Below are 25,472 nucleotides of genomic sequence, written 5' to 3'. Positions count from 1 at the left end.
AGCTAAGTGGTATAGTCGTTGTGCGTTCTCAGACTCAATGGACATAAATTCACTCTGGCTATCGACTCCGATTTCAGAGCACTCTCATCTGAGTGTGCCAGAATGCAGAATAACTGATGAATTTACGAACGCTCAACAACCGTTGAATATGGCTGGTGTCAGTAAACGTCTGGAAAAAAAGCATAATTAACTTGTTGCCAGCAGCACATTTAGTCACCTACACTCTGGATAACATGAAAACAGCCTAATCAGCTCTGCTAGGGCGAGTAAAATGGTCAGAATGAGATGTTCTCTCATTTATGTCTGGAAGTAGCTAGCCAGTTAGCTTGTGTGCTTGACCACTGTTGTGACGGTCAGAACACTTGGATCAACCCCTACTCCTCAGCCAGAGCGCCCTGAACGCTCCAAGAGGGAAACACTCAGAATTTATAAACGGACAATCTGGCAACGCTCTGAATTTACGAACGCCCAGAGCGCACTCTGGCACTCCAGATTGAATTTGCGAACACACCAAAGTGTCTAGCTAGTAATTTGTATTGCTAACAAGCAGGCAAGAGGTTGCATAGCAACAGTGTCAACTTCTGGTAGACAGGCATAGTGCTAGTACACTCAACTGAAAGGATACCATTCGTTTACAGTATACTAAAATTAACTAATAGTATATAGTATATACACTCATTAAGTATGTACTATACAGTATGTTTATTATGGGTATTCGAACACAGCTCATGTCTCAATTGTCTCAAGGCTTAAAAATCCTTATTTAACATGTCTCCTCATAGCTTTCACCTGGTCAGTCTTTGTCATTGAATGAGCAGGTGTTCTTAATGTTTTGTATAAATCAGTGTATTCAATTCGATTTCATGTGGCATAAAAAAAAATACATTCTCAGAAAAAAGAAAGAAGACAATGGGAGCACTGTATTTAAGTCTGTGTGATGTGAAATATCAATTTCAACACTGGGAGAAGAGGTAAGCATTATCTTGTGTGTATTATTTTATGCCTTTTCAGGTCCCCTAACTGGGTGAAACTCTTTCCACATTGGGAGCATTGGAATGGCTTCTCTCCTGTGTGTATTCTCTTATGTACTTTCAGGTTCCCTAACTTAGTAAAACTCTTTCCACACTGGGAGCAGTGGTAAGGCTTCTCTCCTGTGTGTGTTCGCTCATGATTTTTCAGGCTCTTTAACTGGATGAAACGCTTTCCACACTGGGAGCATTGGAAAGGCTTGTCTCCTGTATGTATCATTTTATGTTCTTTCAGTTGCCCTAATCGGGTAAAAGTCTTTCCACATTGAAAGCAGTGGTGTGGCTTCTCCCCTGTGTGTTTATTCTTGTGTTCTTTGAGTTGCCTTAAGCGGGTAAAGCTCTTACCACACTGGGAACAGTGGTAAGGCCTTTCTCCTGTGTGTGTCCTCTCATGTGATTTAAGGTCCCCTGATTGGGTATAACTCTTTTCACACTGGGAGCAGTGGTAGGGCTTCTCTCCTGTATGTATTATTACATGCTTTTTCAGGTTCCATACATTGATGAATCCCTTTCCACATTGAGAGCAGTGGTACGGCTTTTCTCCTGTGTGTATTTTCTCATGATCTTTCAGTTGACCTGCATGGATAAAATCTTTTCCACACTGGGAGCAGAGGTAAGGTTTTATTCCTGTGTGTGTCCACTCATGTTTTTTCAGGCCCGCTGATGAAAAAAATCTATTTTCGCACTGGGAGCAGTGATAAGGCTTCTCCCCTGTATGTATCCGTTCATGCATTTTCAGGCCCCTCAACTGAGCAAAACATTTTACACACTTTGAGCATTGGTAAGGCTTCTCTCCTGTGTGTGTCCTCTCATGCATATTCCGGTCCCATAACCGGATAAAACTTTTTTCACACTGAGAGCAATGGTAAGGCTTCTCTCCCGTGTGGATTCTTTCATGGTCTTTCAGCTTCCCTAACCACCTAAAACCCTTTCCGCAGTGGGAGCAGTGATGTGGTCTTGCTGGTTTGGGCTTCTCTTGGTCTGGTTCCCCTGAAGGATTATTCCCGCTGTCAGAGCAAGAGTCTGGTCTCTGTCCTGCCAAAGACAAACAGCATTTAGTTAAACAGAGAGACCTGAATGAAAACGTCACATGATAATAACACTTCTATGACGTTTAATCCAGTTTTTTTAATATTTAAAACACCTAAAGGACCTTATAACATCATTGAGATTCTACAAAACAAATAATGTAGAGCTTCAGCCTGATATTGCTGTTTACTAATCTGTATCATTCCATTTCTCTGTGCCCACAGTGGGAGGGAGTGAGAGTGGCTGGCTCACACAGCAGCCTACAGCAAAACAGGGACAGGCAGATTCTTTCAAAGCGAGGCCCCCCGGCCAAACCCTCCCCTAACCCGGACGGCACTGGGCCAATTGTGCGTCGGACTATGGGACTCCCGATCACGGCCGTTTGTGATACTGCCCGGGATCGAACCTGGGTCTGTAGCACTAGACGCCTCTAGTGATGCCTCTAGCACATTAGACCGCTGTGCCACTCAGGAGGCCCTGCTTAACTATTGTTTATTAACGGTCAACATCTCAGCATCAATACAGGCATGCTGGTCACTGCAGTAGCATGGTAGGTACGAGTGTTGCACACATTAGTGTCCACACTGCAACACAAAACAATACTATTGTTACATCCTTTCTCTTTGTGTGAAATCTGACCATGACAACATAACCACACAACTATATACAGTGTCTCAAAACTGTCAGAATTACCCAATATCAATTAATACTGAAAAATAATATACTGGACAAAAATATAAAACGCAACATGTAAAGTGTCGTACCCATGTTTCATAGGCTGAAATAAAAGATCCCAGAAATGTTCCATACCACATAAAAAGTTTTTTTCTCTCAAATTTTGTGCACAAATTTGTTTACATCCCTGTTAGTGAGCTTTTCTCATTTGACAAGAAAATCCATCCATCTGACAGGTGTGGCATATCAAGAAGCTGATTAAACAGCATGATCTTTACACAGGTGCACCTTCTGCTGGGGACAATAAAAGGCTACTCTAAAATGTGCAGTTTTGTCACAGAACACAATGCCACAGATGTTTCAAGTTTTAAGGGGGCCTGCAATTGGCATGCTGACTGCATGAATGTCCAACAGAGCTGTTGCCTGAGATTTTAAAGTTAATTTCTCTACCATAAGCCACCTCTCCAATGTTGTTTCAGAGAATTTGGCAGTACATCCAACTGGCCTCAAAACTACAGGCCACGTGCAACTATGCCAGCCCAGAACCTCTGTCTGAGGAGGGGGAGAGGGGTGCTGAGGAGTATTTATATCTGTAATATTGCCCTTATGTGGGGGGAAACTCATTCTGATTGGCTCCCAAGTGGGTGGGCCTATGCCCTCCCAGGCCCATCCATGTCTGCGCCCCTGCCCAGGCATGTGAAATCCATAGATTAGGTACATTTATTTCAGTTGACTGATTTACTTCTATGAAATGTAACTCAGTGAGATCTTTGAAATCACATATTGCGTTTATATTTTTGTTCAGTATATATTCACTTCCAGTGACATAAAATAAAACAGTTTCAAACATGTTCACACCCCTCCTCCCCTTTTTTCCCCTCAGGGTCAGCTGACACTTTTCTATTCCATTTTTTTATTTAAAAAACACATTTTCTGTCCATTTTGGTTTTTCAAAGTCAATGTTCAAAGTCTTTCAGGTACTCTGGTCTGACTACTGTGTGGCCTGATCTGGTAGTGACAATGTGTTGTGTGTCACCAGTAGCACTATCTGGAGTTGAAATGGTCTCCATCAGTCTGTTTGTCCCAACAGTCCCAGGTTGACTTTGCTATGTGGTTGAGTTATGATCCCATCTGAGATGGCTACGATTCCTCCTATGAATACCTCCAGTGTCAAGTAGAACTTGGTATGATCTGACGTCCACAGATTTCAGCACTGTAGCTTTTCTTGAGAATGTGTGTGGTTCCACAGATTGAGAGAAGGGGAAAGTGTTCAAATCCAATGTTCCCATGTCCTTAGCATTTCTGTCATAGTAGGTTGCTTGTTTCTTTGGGGGGGGGGGGGGGGGGGGGTTGTATCAGACCTTGTCTTGTTTGTTTTTATCTCTGGTTGTAGAAGACTGTCCCATGTGTAGAAGGGTTCTGGTTCTCCTACTCAGCAGTCTTTGAGCTGGGCTCGCGTTCAGTCCTTGCGAAGGGGTATTGCGATGGTCCAGTGTAGCCAGGTAAGGGTCTTTGCCTGCTGTTTTGGCTTTCAGCATCAGATGTTTTGACGTCTTAACGGCGGACTCTGCTTTCCCATTTCTTTGAGGGAATACTGAGGTCCATTATCAGAGAAAAATACATTTGGTATCCCTTGCCTTGCAAAGTGTGATTTAAGCTTTCAGATCACAGTAGTGGACTTTGTCAGGTAGCTACTGTAGTCAATTTCCCAGAAGTAGGAAAAATAATCCACTGTAATCAGATCATCTCTGTTGTCAAAAGGTAAACAGGTCTGTGCCTACCTTTTTCCATGATCGGCTAGGCAGCTCATGTGGACAAAGTGTCTCCTTTTGTTGTTTTGCATCCATAGACCTGCAGATGTAACACTTTTCTATGAATGTCTTAACCTGTTTGTTCATGTCTTGCCAGAATACACATTCTCTTGACCTCCTGAGAAATCTTTCCATCCCAATGTGAGAAGAGTGAATCCAGTTAGTTATTTCACCTCAGAGGGTCTGGGATAACTGCTCTTTCTCCTCTGAATATGATTCCATCTTGAACACTCAGTTCATCTTGAAACGAGTAGTAGTGTATGACATTGCTTTTCGCCATCTCCAGCATATCACCCCCTCCCGAAATCAAAATATAATCTGCGATGACGTGTATTCCGGGTAAACCCTCAATTTCCTTAGGAACATTTCAGGTGCTGGGATAATCCCCACTGGCATCTTCAATCATTTGTATCTCCCACACAGTGTAGAGAATGTAGTCAGATAGCGTGACTCTTCTTCTAGCTGTACATGCCAGAAACCATTCTTGAAGTCACACACTGTGAATACTCTTGCTTTTGATAGGTCCAGTAAGATGACATCTACTGTTGGTAGAGGAAAGTGACTTATCTTTAGTGGTTTTCAGTCTACACATATTCTCAGTTTACAATTTTACAATCACAAGGCTGGTTATCCAGTCTGTGCTTTTCTCCACCAGTGTAATAATCCTTCTGCCTTGAAGGCTGCTCAACTCTTCTTTCAACGGCTTCATCATTGCGACTGGAACTATTCTTCTTTTAGGTAGTTTCACTGACTCCACCTTGTGGTCAATCTCAAATTTGTAGATTCTCCTGTGAAGAGATCAGAATATTCTCTCTTTTATGTTCTCCATAGTCCAATGACCCTCTGTTTCCATACCCTCTGTTACAATGCTATCCACAGCAAGACTGTTTTCAAGCTGCACTTTCACTGGGTTCATGGCCTGAACTGCTTTACTGCCTAGTATTGGCTCTGTTTGTCAGTTTAATCTTGCATTTGCCCAGTGGCTCTAGTGTGATCTTGTTGTACATCACTAGGACTTGTTTTGTTTTCTAAAATTTGAGTGACCGGTTTCAGTAGATTTATTGGGATAATATTACAGCTTACTCCACAATCTAACTGAAATCTCACTAGTTCTTTGCCAATGAGCATTGCTGAAAAAAACTGACTAGGTCTCGTCTGTTGTGTATTTTACGATGTTTACACTGTAGTAACACTCAGAATTTCCTCGTATTTCTCATCTGTCTCAGCCACTTTATCCACTGATTTTCCTTTCCCTTGCTTTGACATGCACTTTGCAGCAAAATGATTGTCCTTCCCACACTTTTTACACTGCTTTCCAAAAGCTAGGCATTTATTTTTATTTCTCTCATGTGTTTTCCCACAGAATTTGCATGAGATTGGGAGGAATCTTAGAACTTTCCTCCATACAGAATCTTTCCACATCCTTTCAATGGGGTTCAAGTCCAGTGTCTGAGAAGACCATTGTCTTGTTGACTTAGTGGTCAATTAACTTCTTTGTGGATGTTGATCTTTGCTTGGGGTTATTGTCTTGCTGGAAGATCCACTTCTGGACAACTTTCAGCCTCCTGGCAGACGCAACCAGGTTTTTGGCTACAATGTCCTGGGGCTTCATTTATAAACGCTGCGTAATATATACCCCAAAACGTGTGTGCACCCGTTTGTACACAAAAGTTGGCATTTATTTAAAAAATGTACTTGACATGAGAACTTCCTGCAAACTTTAGAGCATGCACACACTTTCTGGTGGGTGAAGTATTGCTTTGCAAGCAGGGTAGGCTTAAATCCATTTGAATTCAATAACTTTTTGATAGCACCCCTTTTGACTTGAACGAAACCCTCCATACATATTTGCCCATTGTAGAAGTGCTCAGAAAGTGACCTTTTGGACCTGAATGCCAAAACATTCAAGAGATTAAAAGGTGCTCAAAGTTGACCTATCTGGCTTACCATGAGACATCTATGTCTTTGTCACTGGAAAAGATAAACGGTTGAGATTGATAAAATTTTAAATCTAACAAACAATGCTGTCAAACTATTTGATAATTTGTATTAAAACATTTTTTTTCCCCAATTGCGTCAACTTGCATGATTTAGCATAGAATCTATTTTACATCATCTGAGGTTGTGTTGTGCCTGCCATCGGTTGAAACAACATGCTCTTGAATACAGGGTGGGTGTCATATTTTGTCTAACAATACAATTTAAACGTCAACTTTGAAATGGTACCACAAAGATGGCTGTAGGTCCACACAGAGAATGTTGACTTGAATGGGAATATCTGTTGTTATACACTACAGGTCAAAAGTTTTAGAACACTCATGGGTTTTTCTTTATTTGTACTATTTTCTACATTGTAGAATAATAGTGAAGACATCAGAACTATGTAATAACACATATAGAATCATGTACAGTCATGGCCTAAAGTTTTGAGAATGACACAAATATTATTTTTCACAGTCTCCTGCCTCAGTTTGTATGATGGCAATTTGCATATACTCCAGAATATTATGAAGAGTGATCAGATGAATTGCAAAGTCCCTCTGTGCCATGCAAATGAACTGAATCCCCAAAATGTCAGCCCTGCCACAAAAGGACCAGCTGGCATCATGTCAGTGATTCTCTCGTTAACACAGGTGTGAGTGCTGACGAGGACAAGGCTGGAGATCACTCTGTCATGCTGATTGAGTTCGAATAACAGACTGGAAGCTTCAAAAGGAGGTTGGTGCATGGAATCATTGTTCTTCCTCTGTCAACTATGGTTACCTGCAAGGAAACAAGTACCGTCATCATTGCTTTGCACAAAAAGGGCTTCACAGGCAAGGATATTGCTGCCAGTAAGATTGCACCTAAATCAACCATTTATCGGATCATCAAGAACTTCAAGGAGAGCGGTTCAATTGTTGTGAAGAAGGCTTCAGGGTGCCCAAGAAAGTCCAGCAAGCGCCAGGACCGTCTCCTAAAGTTGATTCAGCTGCGGGATCGGGCACCACCAGTACAGAGCTTGCTCAGGAATGGCAGCAGGCAGGTGTGAGTGCATCTGCACGCACAGTGAGGTGAAGACTTTTGGAGGATGGCCTGGTGTCAAGAAGGGCAGCAAAGAAGCCACTTCTCTCCAGGAAAAACATCAGGGACAGACTGATATTCTGCAAAAGGTACAGGGATAGGACTGCTGAGGACTGGGGTAAAATCATTTCCTCTGATGAATCCCCTTTCCGATTGTTTGGGCATCCGGAAAAAAGCTTGTCCGGAGAAGACAAGGTGAGCGCTACCATCAGTCCTGTCTCATGCCGACAGTAAAGCATCCTGAGACCATTCATGTGTGGGGTTACTTCTCAGCCAAGGGAGTGGGCTCACTCATAATTTTGCCTAAGAACACAGCCATGAATAAAGAATGGTACCAACACATCCTCCGAGAGCAACTTCTCCCAACCATCCAGTGTCACGGGTGTCGTAGAGATTGGACCAAAACGCAGCGGGAACGTGTAAACTCATCTTCTTATTTTATTAAGGAAGGAAAACAAAAGAAACACGTATACAAAAACAACAAACGACACCAAACAGTCCCGTCAGGTGCACGAACACAAAACATGAAATAACTACCCACTAATCCCATAGAAAAAACACCCCTCTTAAATAGGACCTTCAATTAGAAGCAACGAGGAGCAGCTGCTTCCAATTGAAGGTCAACCCAATAAACACCACATAGAAATAGACATACTAGAACTAACATAGAAATAGACTAACAAAGAACATAGCCCAACAAACCCCGAAACACTCTAAACAAACACCCCCTGACCAAACTACAATAACAAACAACCTCTTTTACTGGTCAGGATGTGACATCCAGGAATAGTTTGGTGATGAACAATGCCTTTTCCAGCATGATGGAGCACCTTGCCATAAGGCAAAAGTGATAACTAAGAGGCTCGGGGAACAAAACATCAATATTTTGGGTCCATGGCCAGGAAACTCCCCAGACCTTAATCCCATTGAGAACTTGTGTTCAATCCTGGGTGGACAAACAAAAACCCACAAATTCTGACAAACTCCAAGCATTGATTATGCAAGAATGGGCTGCCATCAGTCAGGATGTGGCCCAGAAGTTAACTGACAGCATGCCAGGGCGGATTGCAGAGGTCTTGAAAAAGAAGGGTCAACACTGCAAATATTGACTCTTCGCATCAACTTCATGTAATTGTCAATAAAAGCCTTTGACACTTATGAAATTCTTGTAATTATACAGTGGGGCAAAAAAAGTATTTAGTCAGCCACCAATTGTGCAAGTTCTCCCACTTAAAAAGATGAGGCCTGTAATTTTCATCATAGGTACACTTCAACTATGACAGACAAAATGAGAAAAAAAATTCCAGAAAATCACATTGTAGGATTTTTTATGAATTTATTTGCAAATTTTGGTGGAAAATAAGTATTTGGTCACCTACAAACAAGCAAGAAGACCTGTAACTTCTTCTTTAAGAGGCTCCTCTGTCCTCCACTCGTTACCTGTATTAATGGCACCTGTTTGAACTTGTTATCAGTATAAAAGACACCTGTCCACAACCTCAAACAGTCACACTCCAAACTCCACTATGGCCAAGACCAAAGAGCTGTCAAAGGACACCAGAAACAAAATTGTAGACCTGCACCAGGCTGGGAAGACTGAATCTGCAATAGGTAAGCAGCTTGGTTTGAAGAAATCAACTGTGGGAGCAATTATTAGGAAATGGAAGACATACAAGACCACTGATAATCTCCCTCAATCTGGGGCTCCACGCAAGATCTCACCCCATGGGGTCAAAATGATCACAAGAACGGTGAGCAAAAATCCCAGAACCACACGGAGGACTTAGTGAATGACCTGCAGAGAGCTGGGACCAAAGTAACAAAGCCTACCATCAGTAACACACTACGCCGCCAGGGACTCAAATCCTGCAGTGTCAGACGTGTCCCCCTGCTTAAGCCAGTACATGTCCAGGCCCGTCTGAAGTTTGCTAGAGAGCATTTGGATGATCCAGAAGAGGATTGGGAGAATGTCATATGGTCAGATGAAACCAAAATATAACTGTTTGGTAAAAACTCAACTCGTCGTGTTTGGAGGACAAAGAATGCTGAGTTGCATCCGAAGAACACCATACCTACTGTGAAGCATGGGGGTGGAAACATCATGCTTTGGGGCTGTTTTTCTGCAAAGGGACCAGGACGACTGATCCGTGTAAAGGAAAGAATGAATGGGGCCATGTATCCTGAGATTGACCACTAGCATGGTGGAGAAGTGTGCTCTTCATGGATGAATCCGGTTTCAATGAACACAATTGCATTTTATCAATGGCAATTTGAATGCACAGACAACTTGACGAGATCCTGATGTCCATTATCGTGCCATTCATCCGCCGCCATCACCTCATGTTTCAGCATGATAATGCACAGCCTCATGTCGCAAGGATCTGTACACAATTCCTGGGAGCTGAAAATGTCCCAGTTCTTCAATTGCCTGCATACTCCAGACATGTCACCCATTTAGCATATTTGGATGCTCTAGATCGACATGTACGACAGAGTGTTACAGTTCCCGCCAATATCCAGCAACTTCACACTGCCATTGAAGAGGAGTGGGACTAATTCCACAGGCTACAATCAACAGCCTGATCAACTCTATGCGAAGGAGATGTGTCGCGCTGCATGAGGCAAATGGTGGTCACACCAGATAATGACTGGTTTTCTGATCCCACACCCCTACCCTTTTAAAGTATCTGTGACCAACAGACGCATATCTGTATTCCCAGTCATGTGAAATCCATAGATTAGGGCCTAATGAATTTATTTAAATTGACCGATTTCCTTATATGAAATGTAACTGAGTAATATCTTAAATTGTTACATGTTGCGTTTATTGTTCAGTGAGTTTTTTTAATGGGGCGCACTCATAAAAACTGTCAAAACTGTACGAAATGGTCTACCGTCGTAGGCTATGTAGCAATGTCACAGATATTTTAATTACATTTTTGACAAAGCATTTAATAATATATATATTCAAATAACCATGCCCATTCCTAGAAGTCTTTTGAGTAGTTATATACTTTTTTGCCATGTAACAGTGTAGATAAATACTGGTGCAAGACAATACTTTTTTTGCTAAAATAAAATATGAGTCAAGTATGTTCTTTTTTTGGCATCAGACTTACCTAATTCTCACTTGAAACAGTTTGTTAGGCCAAATCAGTGGTTCCCGAGCAGGGGTACTAGGATCAAATCGTTATTTGTCACATGCTTACTTACAAGCCCTTAACCAACAATGCAGTTTTTAGAACAATAAGTGTTAAGTAAAAAAATAGATAAGTAAATAAAAAATAAAAGTAACAAATAATTGGGGGTACTTGAGAACTCATGAGACCATTGGCCTACTGTTAAAATGCACATGAGGGGGTACTTCAGGGGTACTCCTGGCAGGGCAAAATTCAGTTGGTGGTAAAGTGACAGAAAAAGGTTGGAAACCACTGGGCTAAATGATACATTCTGTTAACATCTGACTCCAGAGTGATGTGTTCTTACAATGTGTAGTCTGACAGTTCAGATTTAGATATAATGTATCACAAAGTAGTTTGAATATAGTGATACACTTTTCAAAGTGACTTTAGTTAAGTAAACTATATTTTTATTAAGGATAGCTTTAGCGTAGCTTAACTTCTTCCAGTGTGAAATAATTGGTAGCTTGGTAAGCTATATTTTCAGAGTAGTTTGCCAACACTGTAGCTAAGCATACAAATCGTGCCCTTGGTGCCATCATTAAAGTGTAAAGCCATGGGTGGCCTATCTTTTTAAATGTTATAAAAGTGTTTGATTTATTAGTACTACCTATTATTATATATGCTGCAGCAGTATGGGGCACAGAAATTATACTTAATTCTGTTTTTAACAATGCTTGCCGATTTTTAACTGTGGGTAAATACACGCCAAATGCTGCTATTCAAGGCGATATTGGCTGGAAAACTCTGAGCCAAAACTGGCCAGCGAGTGATTTGAAATTGTTGCATGTATTTTTTTGTACTGTATAATTATGTTCTGGCCCCCTGACCATCGGCTTGGAGGAAACAAAAAAAAAAAAAACTTTTTTTTTTTTTAAATGTATTTTTTTAAATCGGCCTGTGGCTAAATCTAGTTGCCTACCCCTGTTCTATGGCATCACCAGTGGCTATGTATTATTTTTATTTTTGTACATTTGCAGAGATTTTGCAGCATGACAAATGAACATCTATGTAACGTGCATTTTTTATGGGCTTGTGATGTTGCAATTGCAAAGTGTTACAGGTTTTGGTTTTTCCATTTATATTTTGAGGTTGGACTTTAGCATGTATAGCTCTTTAGCACAGGGTGCGCACGGATCGGTGTCACCTCTTAAGTCAGTATGTGTTACACCTGTACTGGTTGCCGTCTCATTAGTGGTAAGGTGTTTCACCTGTTCTGGCCTAGGTGGTATTTAAAAGTGGCTGGCCCAGTGTTCCAGATAGATGCGGAGGGTGAACAACTTTAGTTGATGCGCCCTATTTTGAACTCTAGACAAACAATCCTTTATTTAATCTATCCAATTTCAGTTTTTGCCACCTTTGTGGTTTGCTTCCTGTCTAAGTTTGGTGTGGTTTTAAGTTTTGTTTGCCTGTTCTTGGGCAAATTTAGTGGGTCTCATGGTGGGTGTCTTTTAGGTTCCAGTTGTTGCTAGTCAACTTTCAGTGGACACCCCCCAAGACTGTCTTTCTGAACCCCTCCTAAAACCCCACCTGTTTCATGTTGGTTGTTGGTCAGTGACTTACTTCCCCCTTCTGTTTGAGTGACAGTTGAGTTTTTTCTTGCTTGGGAACGTAACAAAATGGGGGATCGTCTGGGGTCTTGTTTCCCATGAGTACGGTAGTCGCTCTAGTCACCTACTCTGAAGCTCTGCTGTGCCCAGATATGTGTTAAAAATACACTATTGGATTGTTTGTCACTGGCATCCACCTTGAGATGTTACGAGATTGGTGGAATCATTTTGAAAGTTGCATAAACACACAGGCTAATAAAATCAATAAAGCCATGGGCTTCAAGTTGGATGCATTTGTGGAAAACCCAACATGGGAGATGCTAGATAAATGTACAAAGGCGAATCTGCTCATTATTTCAAAGCATTATGACATCAAAGTTGCATCTGGTGATCCAAAAGCAGTAGTCAGAGTTGATCAGTGCTTTGGTGGAGGAGGAAATCCTTTCAGAGAGGGAGGATGATGAAAAGGGTCCTACGGGTGGTAGAGTATACCCCGTAGACATGCAACTGCGAGTAGTAGAACTAAAGGCAAAATGGGAACAACAGAGATTAGAGTTTGAATACAAGGAAAAAGGATGTGAGGAGAGGTTGGAGCAACACATTTAAGACAAGATGAGTGTGCAGTCAAACAACAACGAGAACGTGCAGCAAGACAAGAACAAGAAGAACGTGTGCATGCTATTTGATTAAAAGAGATGCAGCTGGAAGCACTCAGTATCCAGTGAGGCAAACCTGCACCCTCAGAGTTTGATCTTGGTCGGAACAGCGGACTTGTACCGCCTTTCAACAAAAACGAGGTGGATGTATATTTTAACCTGAGTGGACTGCCACATCCCTAAAATTGCTGTGAGATATTTGGTCACTGTTCCTCCAAATGTTCTTGTGGGAAAGGCTCAAAATGTACGCCGCTTTCTCTCTTGACCAAAGTTCAGATTCTGACACTGTTAGGGCTGCTATCCTTCGGGCTAACGAGCTGGTCCCAGAGGCATACAGACAACAGTTCCGTAAATGACAAAAGCCAGAATCACAAAGCCATGTTGAGTTTGCAAGGAAACAAGCATGTCTTTTTGATCGGTGGTGCGGTTCTCAAGAGGTCAAGGACCTTAAGAATTTAAAGACACCCATACTTCTCAAACTGCCTTCACGAAAGGGTTGCGACCTACATTTATGAGCACAAGGATCTCACTCTTGGGAAAGCTGCCGTTCCTTCGGATGAGTTTGTGTTGACACATAAAACGACCTTCAAACAAAGTACCCAGTAGTTATCCCTATGAAAAAAGCAATCCAAAGAAGTTACCTCCTACAAGGTTACAGTCCCTTTCTACATTACCCAAAGATAAAGATCAGCAAAAAAATGTTTCTTCGTATCTGCCAGTTTGTCATTACTGCCGTGAGACAGGACACATTATCTCTCAGTGTCCTAAGTTGAAACAGAAAAATGACAGAGAGAAAAAGCAATTTCTTCTTGTGGGAGCACTCCAGCCCATTAAGTCTCTGGTTGGGACTGATCGATGTCCTAAACAAGATTTTGGATCAGATGTGTATGAATCACTTGTTTCAGACGGGTTAGTGTCTCTGCAGAGTGGCGATGCTGTTAAGCAGCCAGTGAAGATACTGTGAGACACTGGGGCAGCCCAGTCCTTCTGTTTGGAGAGTGTTTTCCCTTTGTCTTGACACTTCAGCAACTGGTTACAGTGTGTTAATACAAGGCATGGAGATGGGTTGCATGGAAGTTCCTTTATATAATGTTGAACTCGTGTCGGATATTATTTCTGGTTCCGTTGTCGTTGGAGTGAGGCCTAGCCAACTGGTGAAGTGTGGCTCATTCATTTTGGGAAACGATTTGGCTGGAGGGAAGGTGTGTCTCATTCATTTTGGGAAACGATTTGGCTGGAGGGAAGGTTGTGCCAAATCCTGTTGTTTGTGAGGAACCCAGAGTAAAAGAACCTGATGGGTTATCAGAAAAGTACCCTAGAGTGTTCCCAGCGTGTGCCGTTACACATGCTATGTCTAAGAAAGTCCCCGGGAGCAAGTCTAGTGTTGAGGAGGATGTCAGCAATCCCACTATGGTCGATCTGCAAACATGGACAACAACAGTCTAAACATAGCTGAGGGCAATATGTCCACTAGTTGACAGCAAAGGGACCTCTCACAACCCTACAGGAAAGATGAGAAATCCACATCTACATTTAAACCAGGATACTTAGTGGCCTGTAGTTTGTAAATCCAAAAATGTTCCCTTTGGTTTAGCTGTTTAAGATGGTCCCCTTTTCTAATTGAGGCCAGGATATGATCAATAACCATAGCTTGTATGGTGGCAGGGTTGCTGTGATCTAGAGTACTAGAAAATAGATGGCTCACCTATTCTTACCACTTTGCCCAGTCATATTCAAGGTTAGAATTACCTTTTTATGGGTTCTGATACTTCTAGCCTTGACATGCATTTTTGATAACATATCTACAGTATTTCACTTTTTAATGTGTATAGTATTGCTTACTATGTTGTCCAATAAAACAATTTTTTAAAATTAAATCCAAGATGGCGTAGCAGTCTTTGTCCTTCGTCTTGTCCCATGTATATATCTTTTTATATATTTTTCTCCGCATATATTTTTTGGATTTTTCTAAACTTCAACTTCAAAATACTCTCCTGCAAACCGCCTCACCCAATGTGGTGTGGATCTGTTTTTTCGAAAGTATTTTTATTTACCTCGGAACCGGAATCCCCCAACAGAAGCTAGCCAGATCAGTAACCTTTAGCTCGGAAAGCTCTCGCCAGTTTGTACAACGCGACTCAAACCAGAGCATACCGGACCTAATTTCTCTCCATATCCCCGGATTCCTACCGCAAGCTCTGGACCTTTTCACCTGGATCATCGCAGCTAGCTAGCTGCTATCCGAGTGACTACTCCTGGCTAACGTCTGTCCCTAAGCAAGTACCAATTAGCCTGGAGCTAGCCCATGCTAGGCCAATTCTCCCGGCTAGCTGAAGAGGCCCATCAGCCACTCCTGGGCTACAATACCGGGACCCCTTCTACTGCCAGTACGGGGCACGGAACCCCGCCGACCCTTCACGACTGGACTACGACGTAATCTGCTCGAGGGGGTACTCAACTGGCCCCTACATCGCGACGTCCCCTGAATGCCGCTAGCTGTCTAGAGCATATTGGACTGTTAGCTGAATAGATCCATCAGACAATTTCTTGGGCCACTATACCTATTTTGCCAATTGGACTTGGACCCCTCTGCTACTCAGAACCCTACTAATCCTTCACGACTGGTCTATCGACGTCACCGCACGCGGAGGCTAAAACAGACTTTCCTCCGTCGAGACGTCCCTCTAAGGCCCTTCTGCTAGCCCCGGCCTGCTAGCTGTCAATCGCCGTGTCTCCAGCCAGCCCAACCACTCACTGGACCCCTATGATCACCCGGCTATGCATGCCTCTCCCTAATATCAGTATGCCTTGTCCATTACTGTCCTGGTTAGTGATTATCGTCTTATTTCACTGTAGAGCCTCTAGCCCTGCTCAATATGCTTTAACCAACCATTTAGTTCCACCTCCCACATATGCGGTGACATCACCTGGTTTAAACATCTCTAGAGACAATATCTCTCTCATCATTACTCAATGCCTAGGTTTACCTCCAATGTACTCACATCCTACCATACCTTTGTCTGTACATTATGCCTTTAATCTATTCTATCGCGCCCAGAAACCTGCTCCTTTTACTATCTGTTCCGAATGTACTAGACGACCAGTTCTGATAGCCTTTAGCCGTACCCTTATCCTACTCTGATCCTCTGGTGATGTAGAGGTTAATCCAGGCCCTGCTGTGCCTAGCTCCACTCCTACTCCCCAGGTGCTCTCATTTGTTGACTTCTGTAATCGTAAAAGCCTTGGTTTCATGCATGTTAACAGCAGAAGCCTCCTCCCTAAGTTTGTTTTATTCACTGCTTTAGCACACTCTGCCAACCCGGATGTCCTAGCCGTGTCTGAATCCTGGCTTAGGAAGACCACCAAAAACCCTGACATTTCCATCCCTAACTATAACATTTTCCGACAAGATAGAACTGCCAAAGGGGGCGCGAAAAACCGTCGTTGCAGCAATGTGTACCTAACCATAAACATCAACGCCTTTCTTAAAATCAATACACAAGTACATATTTTTAAACCTACATATTTAGTTAATATTGCCTGCTAACATGAATTTCTTTTAACTTGGGAAATTGTCACGTTCTGTGCAACAGAGTCAGGGTATATGCAGCAGTTTGGGCCGCCTGGCTCGTTGCGAACTGTGTGAAGACTATTTCTTCCTAACAAAGACAGGGAACTTCACCAAACGGGGGATGATTTAACAAAAGCGCTTTGCGAAAAAAGCACAATCGTTGCATGAATGTACCTAACCATAAACATCAATGCCTTTCTTAAAATCAATACACAGAAGTATATTTGTTTAAACCTGCATATTTAGTTAAAAGAAATCCAGGTTAGCAGGCAATTTTACATTTGGGAAATTGTGTCACTTCTCTTGCGTTCAATGCACGCAGAGTCAGGGTATATGCAACAATTTGGGCCGCCTGGCTCGTTGCAAACTAATTTGCCAGAATTTTACGTAATTATGACATAACATTGAAGGTTGTGCAATGTAACAGGAATATTTAGACTTATGGATGCCACCCGTTAGATAAAATACGGAACGGTTCCGTATTTCACTGAAAGAATAAACATTTTGTTTTTGAAATTATAGTTTCCGGATTTGACCATATTAATGACCTAAGGCTCGTATTTCTGTGTGCTATTATGTTATAATTAAGTCTATGATTTGATATTTGATAGAGCAGTCTGACTCAGCAGTGGTAGGCAGCAGCAGGCTCGTAAGAATTCATTCAAACAGCACTTTCGTGTGTTTGCCAGCAGCTCTTCGCTGTGCTTCAAGCATTGAGCTGTTTATGACTTCAAGCCTATCAACTCCCGAGATTAGGCTGGTGTAACCGATGTGAAATGTCTAGCTAGTTAGCGGGGTGCGCGCTAATAGCGTTTCAATCGGTGACATCACTCGCTCTGAGACCTTGAAGTAGTTGTTCCCCTTGCTCTGCAAGGGCTGCGGCTTTTGTGGAGCGATGGGTAACGATGCTTCGAGGGTGGCTGTTGTCGATGTGTTCCTGGTTTGAGCCCAGGTAAGGGAGAGGAGAGGGACAGAAGCTATAATGTTACACTGGGAATGCTAAAGTGCCTATAAGAACATCCAATAGTCAAAGGTATATGAAATACAAATGGTATAGAGAGAAATAGTCCTATAATTCCTAGAATAACTACAACCTAAAACTTCTTACCTGGGAATATTGAAGACTCATGTTAAAAGGAGCCACCAGCTTTCATATGTTCTCATGTTCTGAGCAATAAACTTAAATGTTAGCTTTTTTACATAGCACATATTGCACTTTTACTTTCTTCTCCAACACTTTGTTTTTGCATTATTTAAACCAAATTTAACACGTTTCATTATTTATTTGAGGCAAAATTGATTTTATTGATGTATTATATTAAGTTTAAATAAAAGTGTTAATTCAGTATTGTTGTAAATGTCATAATTACAAATAAATAAATAAATGTAAAAAAAATATTATTTTTTTTCCTAATGTTTTTTTGTTAATTAAAATAATTAGAATAATTATAATCATTTTCTAAATTTGTATTTATTATTCATATATTTTTTTTTTTTTTATAAATCGGACGATTAATCGGCATCGGCTTTTTTGGATCCTCCAATAATTGGTATCGGCGTTGAAAAATCATAAATTGGTCGACCTCTAATCCGGTCCACGGTCAAACGACCACCCCTCATCACTGTCAAACGCTCCCTAAAACACTTCAGCGAACAGGCCTTTCTAATTACATTTACATTTTTTTTTACATTTTAGTCATTTAGCAGACACTCTTATCCAGAGTGACTTACAGTAGTGAATGCATACATTTCATACAATTTCATACATTTTTTTTTTCTGTGCTGGCCCCCCCATGGGAATCGAACCCACAACCCTGGTGTTGCAAACACCATGCTCTACCAACTGAGCTACAGGGAAGGCTAATTGACCTGGCCCGGGTATCCTGGATATCGACCTCATCCCGTCAGTAGAGGATGCCTGGTTATTCTTTAAAAGTGCCTTCCTCACCATCTTAAATAAAAATTCCCCATTCCATTTTTTTTTTACCAGGAACAGATATAGCCCTTGGTTCTCTCCAGACCTGACTGCCCTTGACCAGCACAAAAACATCCTGTGGCGTACTGCATTAGCATCGAATAGCCCCTGTGATATGCAACTTTTCAGGGAAGTTAGGAACCAATATACACAGGCAGTTAGGAAAGCTAAGGCTAGCTTTTTCAAGCATAAATGTTCACCCTGTAGCACAAACTCAAAAAAGTTCTGGGACACTGTAAAGTGAAAACAAGAGCACCTCTTCCCAGCTGCCCACTGCCCTGGGGCTAGGAAACACTGTCACCACTGATAAATCCACTATAATTGACCATTTCAATATGCATTTTTCTACAGCTGGCCATGCTTTCCACCTGGCTACCCCAATCAACAGCCCTCCACCCCTCACAGCAACTCGCTCAAGCCTCCCCATTTCTCCTTCACCCAAATCCAGATAGCTGATGTTCTGAATGAGCTGCAAAATCTGGACCCCTACAAATCAGCCGGGCTAGGCAATCTGGACCCTCTCTTTCTAAAATGATCTGCTGAAATTGTAGCAACCCCTATTACTAGCCTGTTCAACCTCTCTTTCGTATCGTCTGAGATTCCCAAAGATTGGAAAGCTGCCGCGGTCATCGCCCTCTTCAAAGGGGGAGACACTCTAGACCCAAACTACTACAGAGCTATATCTATCCTACCCTGCCTTTCTAAGGTCTTCGAAAGCCAAGATAACCTGTTAGGGATAGGGGGCAGTATTTTCACAGCCGGATAAAAAACGTACCCGATTTAATTTGGTTATTACTCCTGCCCAGAAACTAGAATATGCATATAATTAGTAGATTTGGATAGAAAACACCCTAACGTTTCTAAAACTGTTTGAATGGTGTCTGTGAGTATAACAGAACTCATATGGCAGGCCAAAACCTGAGAAGATTCTATATGGGAAGTGCCCTGTCTGACCATTTCTTGTCCTTCTATAGCCTCTTTATCAAAAATACAGGATCTCTGCTGTAACGTGACATTTTCTAAGGCTTTCATTGGCTCTCAGAAGGCGCCAGAACGTTGAATGATAGCTCTGCAGTCTCTGGGCGAAAAACAGCAGGGGATTTGGAGAGTGGTCCTTCTGAGAACAATGGCACTGGCATGCATGTGACGACTCCATGTTTTACTTTCAGTGTTTGAACGGATACAACGTCTCCCGGTTGGAATATTATCGCTATTTTACGAGAAATCGCATAAAAATTTATTTTAAACAGCGTTTGACATGCTTCGAAGTACGGTAATGGAATATTTTGAAATTCATTGTCACGAAACGCGCCGGCGATTCACCCTTCGGATAGTGACTTGAACGCACGAACAAAACAGAGCTATTTGGATATAACTATGGATTATTTGGAACCAAAACAACATTTGTTGTTGAAGTAGAAGTCCTGGGAGTGCATTCTGACGAAGAACAGCAAAGGTAATCCAATTTTTCTTATAGTTAATCTGAGTTTGGTGAGTGCCAAACTTGGTGGGTGTCAAAATAGCTAGCCGTGATGGCCGGGCTATCTACTCAGAATATTGCAAAATGTGCTTTCACCGAAAAGCTATTTTAAAATCGGACACCGCGATTGCATAAAGGAGTTCTGTATCTATAATTCTTAAAATAATTATGTTTTTTGTCAACGTTTAACGTGTGTAATTTAGTAAATTCACCGGAAGTTTTTAGTGGGTATGCTAGTTCTGAACAAAACATGCTAATGTAAAAAGCTGGTTTTTGATATAAATATGAACTTGATTGAACAAAACATGCATGTATTGTATAACATAATGTCCTAGGAGTGTCATCTGATGAAGATCATCAAAGGTTAGTGCTGCATTCAGCTGTGGCTTTGGTTTTTGTGACATATATGCTAGCTTGAAAAATGGGTGTGTGACTATTTCTGGCTGGGTACTCTCCTGACATAATCTAATGTTTTGCTTTCGTTGCAAAGCCTTTTTGAAATCGGACAATGTGGTTAGATAAAGGAGAGTCTTGTCTTTAAAATGGTGTAAAATAGTCATATGTTTGAAAAATTGAAGATTTTGCATTTTTCAGGTATTTGTAATTCGCGCCACTCTATACCATTGGATATTGGTGAGGCGTTCGCTAGCGGAACGTCTGTCCCTAACAGGATAACAAACAGATTAGCGACCATTTCGAATCCCACCGTACCTTCTCAGCTATGCAATCTGGTTTCAGAGCTTGTCATGGGTGCACCTCAGCCATGCTCAAGGTCCTAAACGATATCATAACTGCCATCGATAAGAGACATTACTGTGCAGCTGTATTCGTCGACCTGGCCAAGGCTTTCGACTCTGTCAATCACCACATTCTAATCGGCAGACTCAACAGCCTTGGTTTCTCAAATGATTGCCTCGCCTTGTTCACCAACTACTTCTCTGATAGAGTTCACTGTGTCAAATCGGAAGGCCTGTTGTCCGGACCTCTGGCAGTCTCTATGGGGGTGCCACAGGGTTCAATTCTCGGGCTGACTCTCTTCTCTGTATACATCAATGATGTCACTCTTGCTGCTGGTGATTCTCTGATCCACCTCTACGCAGACGACACCATTCTGTATACCTCTGGCCCTTCTTTGGACACTGTGTTAACAAACCTCCAGACGAGCTTCAATGCCATACAACTCTTCTTCCATGGCCTCCAACTGCTCTTAAATGCAAGTAAAACTAAATGCATTCTCTTCAACCGATCGCTGCCCGCACCTGCCCGCCTGTCCAGCATCACTACTCTGGACGGTTCTGACTTAGAATATGTGGACAACAAATACCTAGGTGTCTGGTTAGACTGTAAACTCTCCTTCCAGACTCACATTAACCTCTATGGGACCGGCGGGACGAATTCGTCCCACCTACGTAACAGCCAGTTGAATCCTGTGGCGCGATTTTCAAAACCTTTGAAATGCTATTACTTCAATTTCTCAACATATTACTATTTTACAGCTATTTAAAGACAAGACTCTCGTTAATCTAACCACACTGTCCGATTTCAAAAAGGCTTTACAACGAAAGCAAAACATTAGATTATGTCAGCAGAGTGCACAGCCAGAAATAATCAGACACCCATTTTTCAAGCTAGCATATAATGTCACAAAAACCCAGAAGACAGCTAAATGTAGCACTAACCTTTGATGATCTTCATCAGATGACACACCTAGGACATTATGTTATACAATACATGCATGTTTTGTTCAATCAAGTTCATATTTATATCAAAAACCAGCTTTTTACATTAGCATGTGACGTTCAGAAAAAGCATACCCCCCGCAAACTTCCGGGGAATTTACTAACAATTTACTAAATTACTCACGATAAACGTTCACAAAAAGCATAACAATTATTTTAAGAATTATAGATACATTACTCCTCTATGCACTCGATATGTCCGATTTTAAAATAGCTTTTCGGATGAAGCACATTTTGCAATATTCTGAGTAGATAGCCCGGCATCACAGGGCTAGCTATTTAGACACCCGGCAAGTTTAGCCTTCACCAAAATCACATTTACTATAACAAAAATGGTCTTACCTTTCCTGTTCTTCGTCAGAATGCACTCCCAGGACTTCTACTTCAATAACAAATGTAGGTTTGGTCCCAAATAATCCATAGTTATGTTCCATCAGCGACGTTTTGTTCGTGCGTTCTAGACACTAGCCCAATGGTAAATAACGGTCGTGCGCACGGCGCATTTCGTGACAAAAGATTTCTAAATATTTCATTACCGTACTTCGAAGCATGTCAACCACTGTTTAAAATCAATTTTTATGCCATTATTCTCGTAAAAAAGCGATAATATTCCGACCGGGAATCTGCAATTAGCTAAACAGCAGAAGGAAAATACTGCACGGGGTCGAATCGGGCACGCGCCTAATTCCATTGTCCTCTGATGGGCCACTTGGAAAAGGCGATAATGTGTTTCAGCCTGAGGCTGCCTCGTCATCGTTCAGGTTTTTCCCAGGCTCTGAGAGCCTATTGGAGCCGTAGGAAGTGTCACGTTACAGCTAAGATCCTGACTCTTCAATAAACAGAAGCAAGAACAACAACACCTTGTCAGACAGGCCACTTCCTGCATGAAATCTTCTCAGGTTTTTGCCTGCCATAGGAGTTCTGTTATACTCACAGACACCATTCAAACAGTTTTAGAAACTTTAGGGTGTTTTCTATCCAAAGCCATTAATTATATGCATATTCTAGTTACTGGGCAGGAGTCGTAACCAGATTAAATCGGGTACGTTTTTTATCCGGATGTGAAAATACTGCCCCCTAGCCCAAAGAAGTTAAGCATCTCCAATCCAAAATTAAATCTAGAATCGGCTTCCTATTTCGCAACAAAGCATCCTTCACTCATGCTGTCAAACATACCCTCGTAAAACTGACCATCCTACCGATCCTCGACTTCGTCGATGTCTTTTACAAAATAGCCTCCAACACTCTACTCAACAAATTGGATGCAGTCTATCACAGTGCCATCCGTTTTGTCACCAAAACCCCATATACTACCCACCACTGCGACCTGTACACTCGCGTTGCCTGGCCCTCGCTTCATACTCGTCGCCAAACCCACTGGCTCCAGGTCATCTACAAGTCTCTGCTAGGTAAAGCCCCACCTTATCTCAGCTCACTGGTCACCATAGCAGCACCCACCCGTAGCACGCGCTCCAGCAGGTATATCTCACTGGTCACCCCCAAAGCCAATTCTTCCTTTGGCCGCCTTTCCTTCCAGTTTTCTGCTGCCAATGACTGGAACAAACTGCAAAAATCACTGAAGGTGGAGACTCATATCTCCCTCACTAGCCTCAAGCACCAGCTGTCAGTGCAGCTCACAGATCACTGCACCTGTACATAGCACATCGGTAAATAGCCCATCCAACTACCTCATCCCCATACTGTATTTATTTATCTTGCTCCTTTGCACCCCAGTATCTCTACTTGCACATTCATCTTCTGCACATCTACCATTCCAGTGTTAAATTGCTATATTGTAATTACTTCACCACCATGGCCTATTTATTGCCTTACCTTCCTCATTTGCACATACTGTATATAGACTTTTTCTACTGCATTATTGACTGTATGTTTGTTTACTCCATGTGTAATTCCATGTTGTTGTATGTGTCGAACTGCTTTGCTTTATCTTGGCCAGGTCGCAGTTGTAAATGAGAGCTTGTTCTTAACTAGCCTACCTGGTTAAATAAAGGTGAAATAAAAAGTTAATAAAATAAATAAATAATGTAAACACTCCCTTTTCAAATATTACCTTATCTTTGTGCTCCCTGACGAAGGCCATGCAGCCAAAATGCGTCAGAGTTTTTAAACTTTGTTTCCATTGAACATGCCATACAAATAAAGGCATTAATGAATTATATGAAGAGTGCCTTGGTCCTCCTTTCTTTTTGATGTTGAACCATACTTCACCCGCCACGATCAGCGAAGTCAGTGGAAACCGGTAGTGATGTTCTGCCTGTAGCCACTGCTGTAACCGGAGACTAAAGTCCTCAAGAGTATGAGGAAAGCCCAATACACCCTGTGCTGGTTGATCGGTTGTCTGTCCCAGAATCACCCAGAGTGCACCGCATGTAGTGAATCTGTTATTCAATGTGTTTGTATGGGCTGATAGCAGTTAGGCCAAAAAATATTTTTCATCAGATAATTTCAAAAATATTTTTGGGATGCTTCAAGTTATCTTAAAATTAAAAATCAAAACATTAAAAATATAAAATGGTACACATTCGATCCATTAACGTTTTGTTGGTGGCCCTCACTCTTTGTAGCCAGTACATAACATATTCAAGTGTAGAACTTATGTAAAGTGCCCCTTTAAAACCACACATTAGTTCAACAACTGAAGACAAAGTTTGTGCCCCTGTTTTTAAGACAGTCCGCCTACTTACTGGTGTTAATCAGAAATGTTGTCTCCTCTTTTTCTTCACCCTCCTCTTTAACTGTGACAGTCTTCCCCTCTTCCTTTAATTCCTCAATCTCCCCTTTCATTCCAAAAACGTCCTTTTCTTCTTTCACTGAAACATCCTCCTCCTCTTTCACCCTGAAAGCTTCTTCCACTTCTATCACTGTGACGGTCATCTCCTCCTCCTCCTTTTTCACTCCAAAAACGGCATCATCTTCTTTCACTGAAACATCCTCCTCCTCTTTCACCCTGAAAGCTTCTTCCACTCCTATCACTGTGACGGTCATCTCCTCCTCTTTCACTACAAAAACGGCATCATCTTCTTTCCCTGTAACATCCTCCTCCTCTTTTATCATGAAAGCTACTTTTTCCTCTTCTTTCACTGTGATAGTAATTGCCCCTTCCTCTCCTTTCGCCGTAATATTCTTCTCTTCTTCTTTCACGACAATGTTCAGACCCAGAGCTTCTTTCTCCATCCAGCAGACCTCTTCACTAGCAGGGGGCGAGTAGCTCGTCATGTTCGGGGATGTAGCTAACGTTAGCTGGTTAGCATTAGCGAATAGCCTAGTTCAAGGCTATCTTAACCAGTACTAACTAACAATGTAAATATTACATGAAATGGAGTAACTAGTAAATATGCAGACAGTGAGTTCAAAATCGCTAAAGTTAATATACAAAAAAAAAATCTAAAGAGCTCAGATGTTTCGGTTTTATATACTCTAGCAAGTTACACCACTGTGAAACAGGCAAGAATACGTACTTTTGGGGTCACGGATTTTGGAATCCTTCAGAATAAGAGTCCCGTCCTGTATACTTTGTACATTTATAATTTGGGTGAAAGTGAGGGAAAATGTGCACAATTATTTATATATTTTATACTAGTTATCATACAAAGAATAATTACAAGTATTGCTATAAGATATGTGATTTATTTGTAATTTTTACAAGCTTAAATGATCAACAATTGTTTTTGTTTGGTGTGTACTATCATTTATTG

General features: G+C 41.7%; 1 protein-coding gene across 1 annotated transcript; it reads right to left on the bottom strand.

Moving 5' to 3' along the window:
* Window positions 1–773: 773 nt before the first annotated feature.
* On the bottom strand, window positions 774–25,338 carry LOC115162363 (zinc finger protein 883-like). Its single transcript, XM_029713591.1, has 2 exons — window positions 24,462–25,338; window positions 774–2,063 (listed from the first exon to the last, which is right to left on the bottom strand). Exons 1-2 carry the CDS (start codon window positions 24,991–24,993, stop codon window positions 979–981), a joined length of 1,617 nt encoding a protein of 538 aa, XP_029569451.1. The 5' UTR covers window positions 24,994–25,338; the 3' UTR covers window positions 774–978.
* Window positions 25,339–25,472: the final 134 nt, after the last annotated feature.

The sequence above is a fragment of the Salmo trutta genome, chromosome 25 (genome assembly GCF_901001165.1).
Source record: "Salmo trutta chromosome 25, fSalTru1.1, whole genome shotgun sequence".
Classification (NCBI taxonomy): Eukaryota; Metazoa; Chordata; class Actinopteri; order Salmoniformes; family Salmonidae; genus Salmo; species Salmo trutta.
Note: the sequence above shows the minus strand (reverse complement) of the source record. Positions and strands in the feature narration are given on the sequence as shown.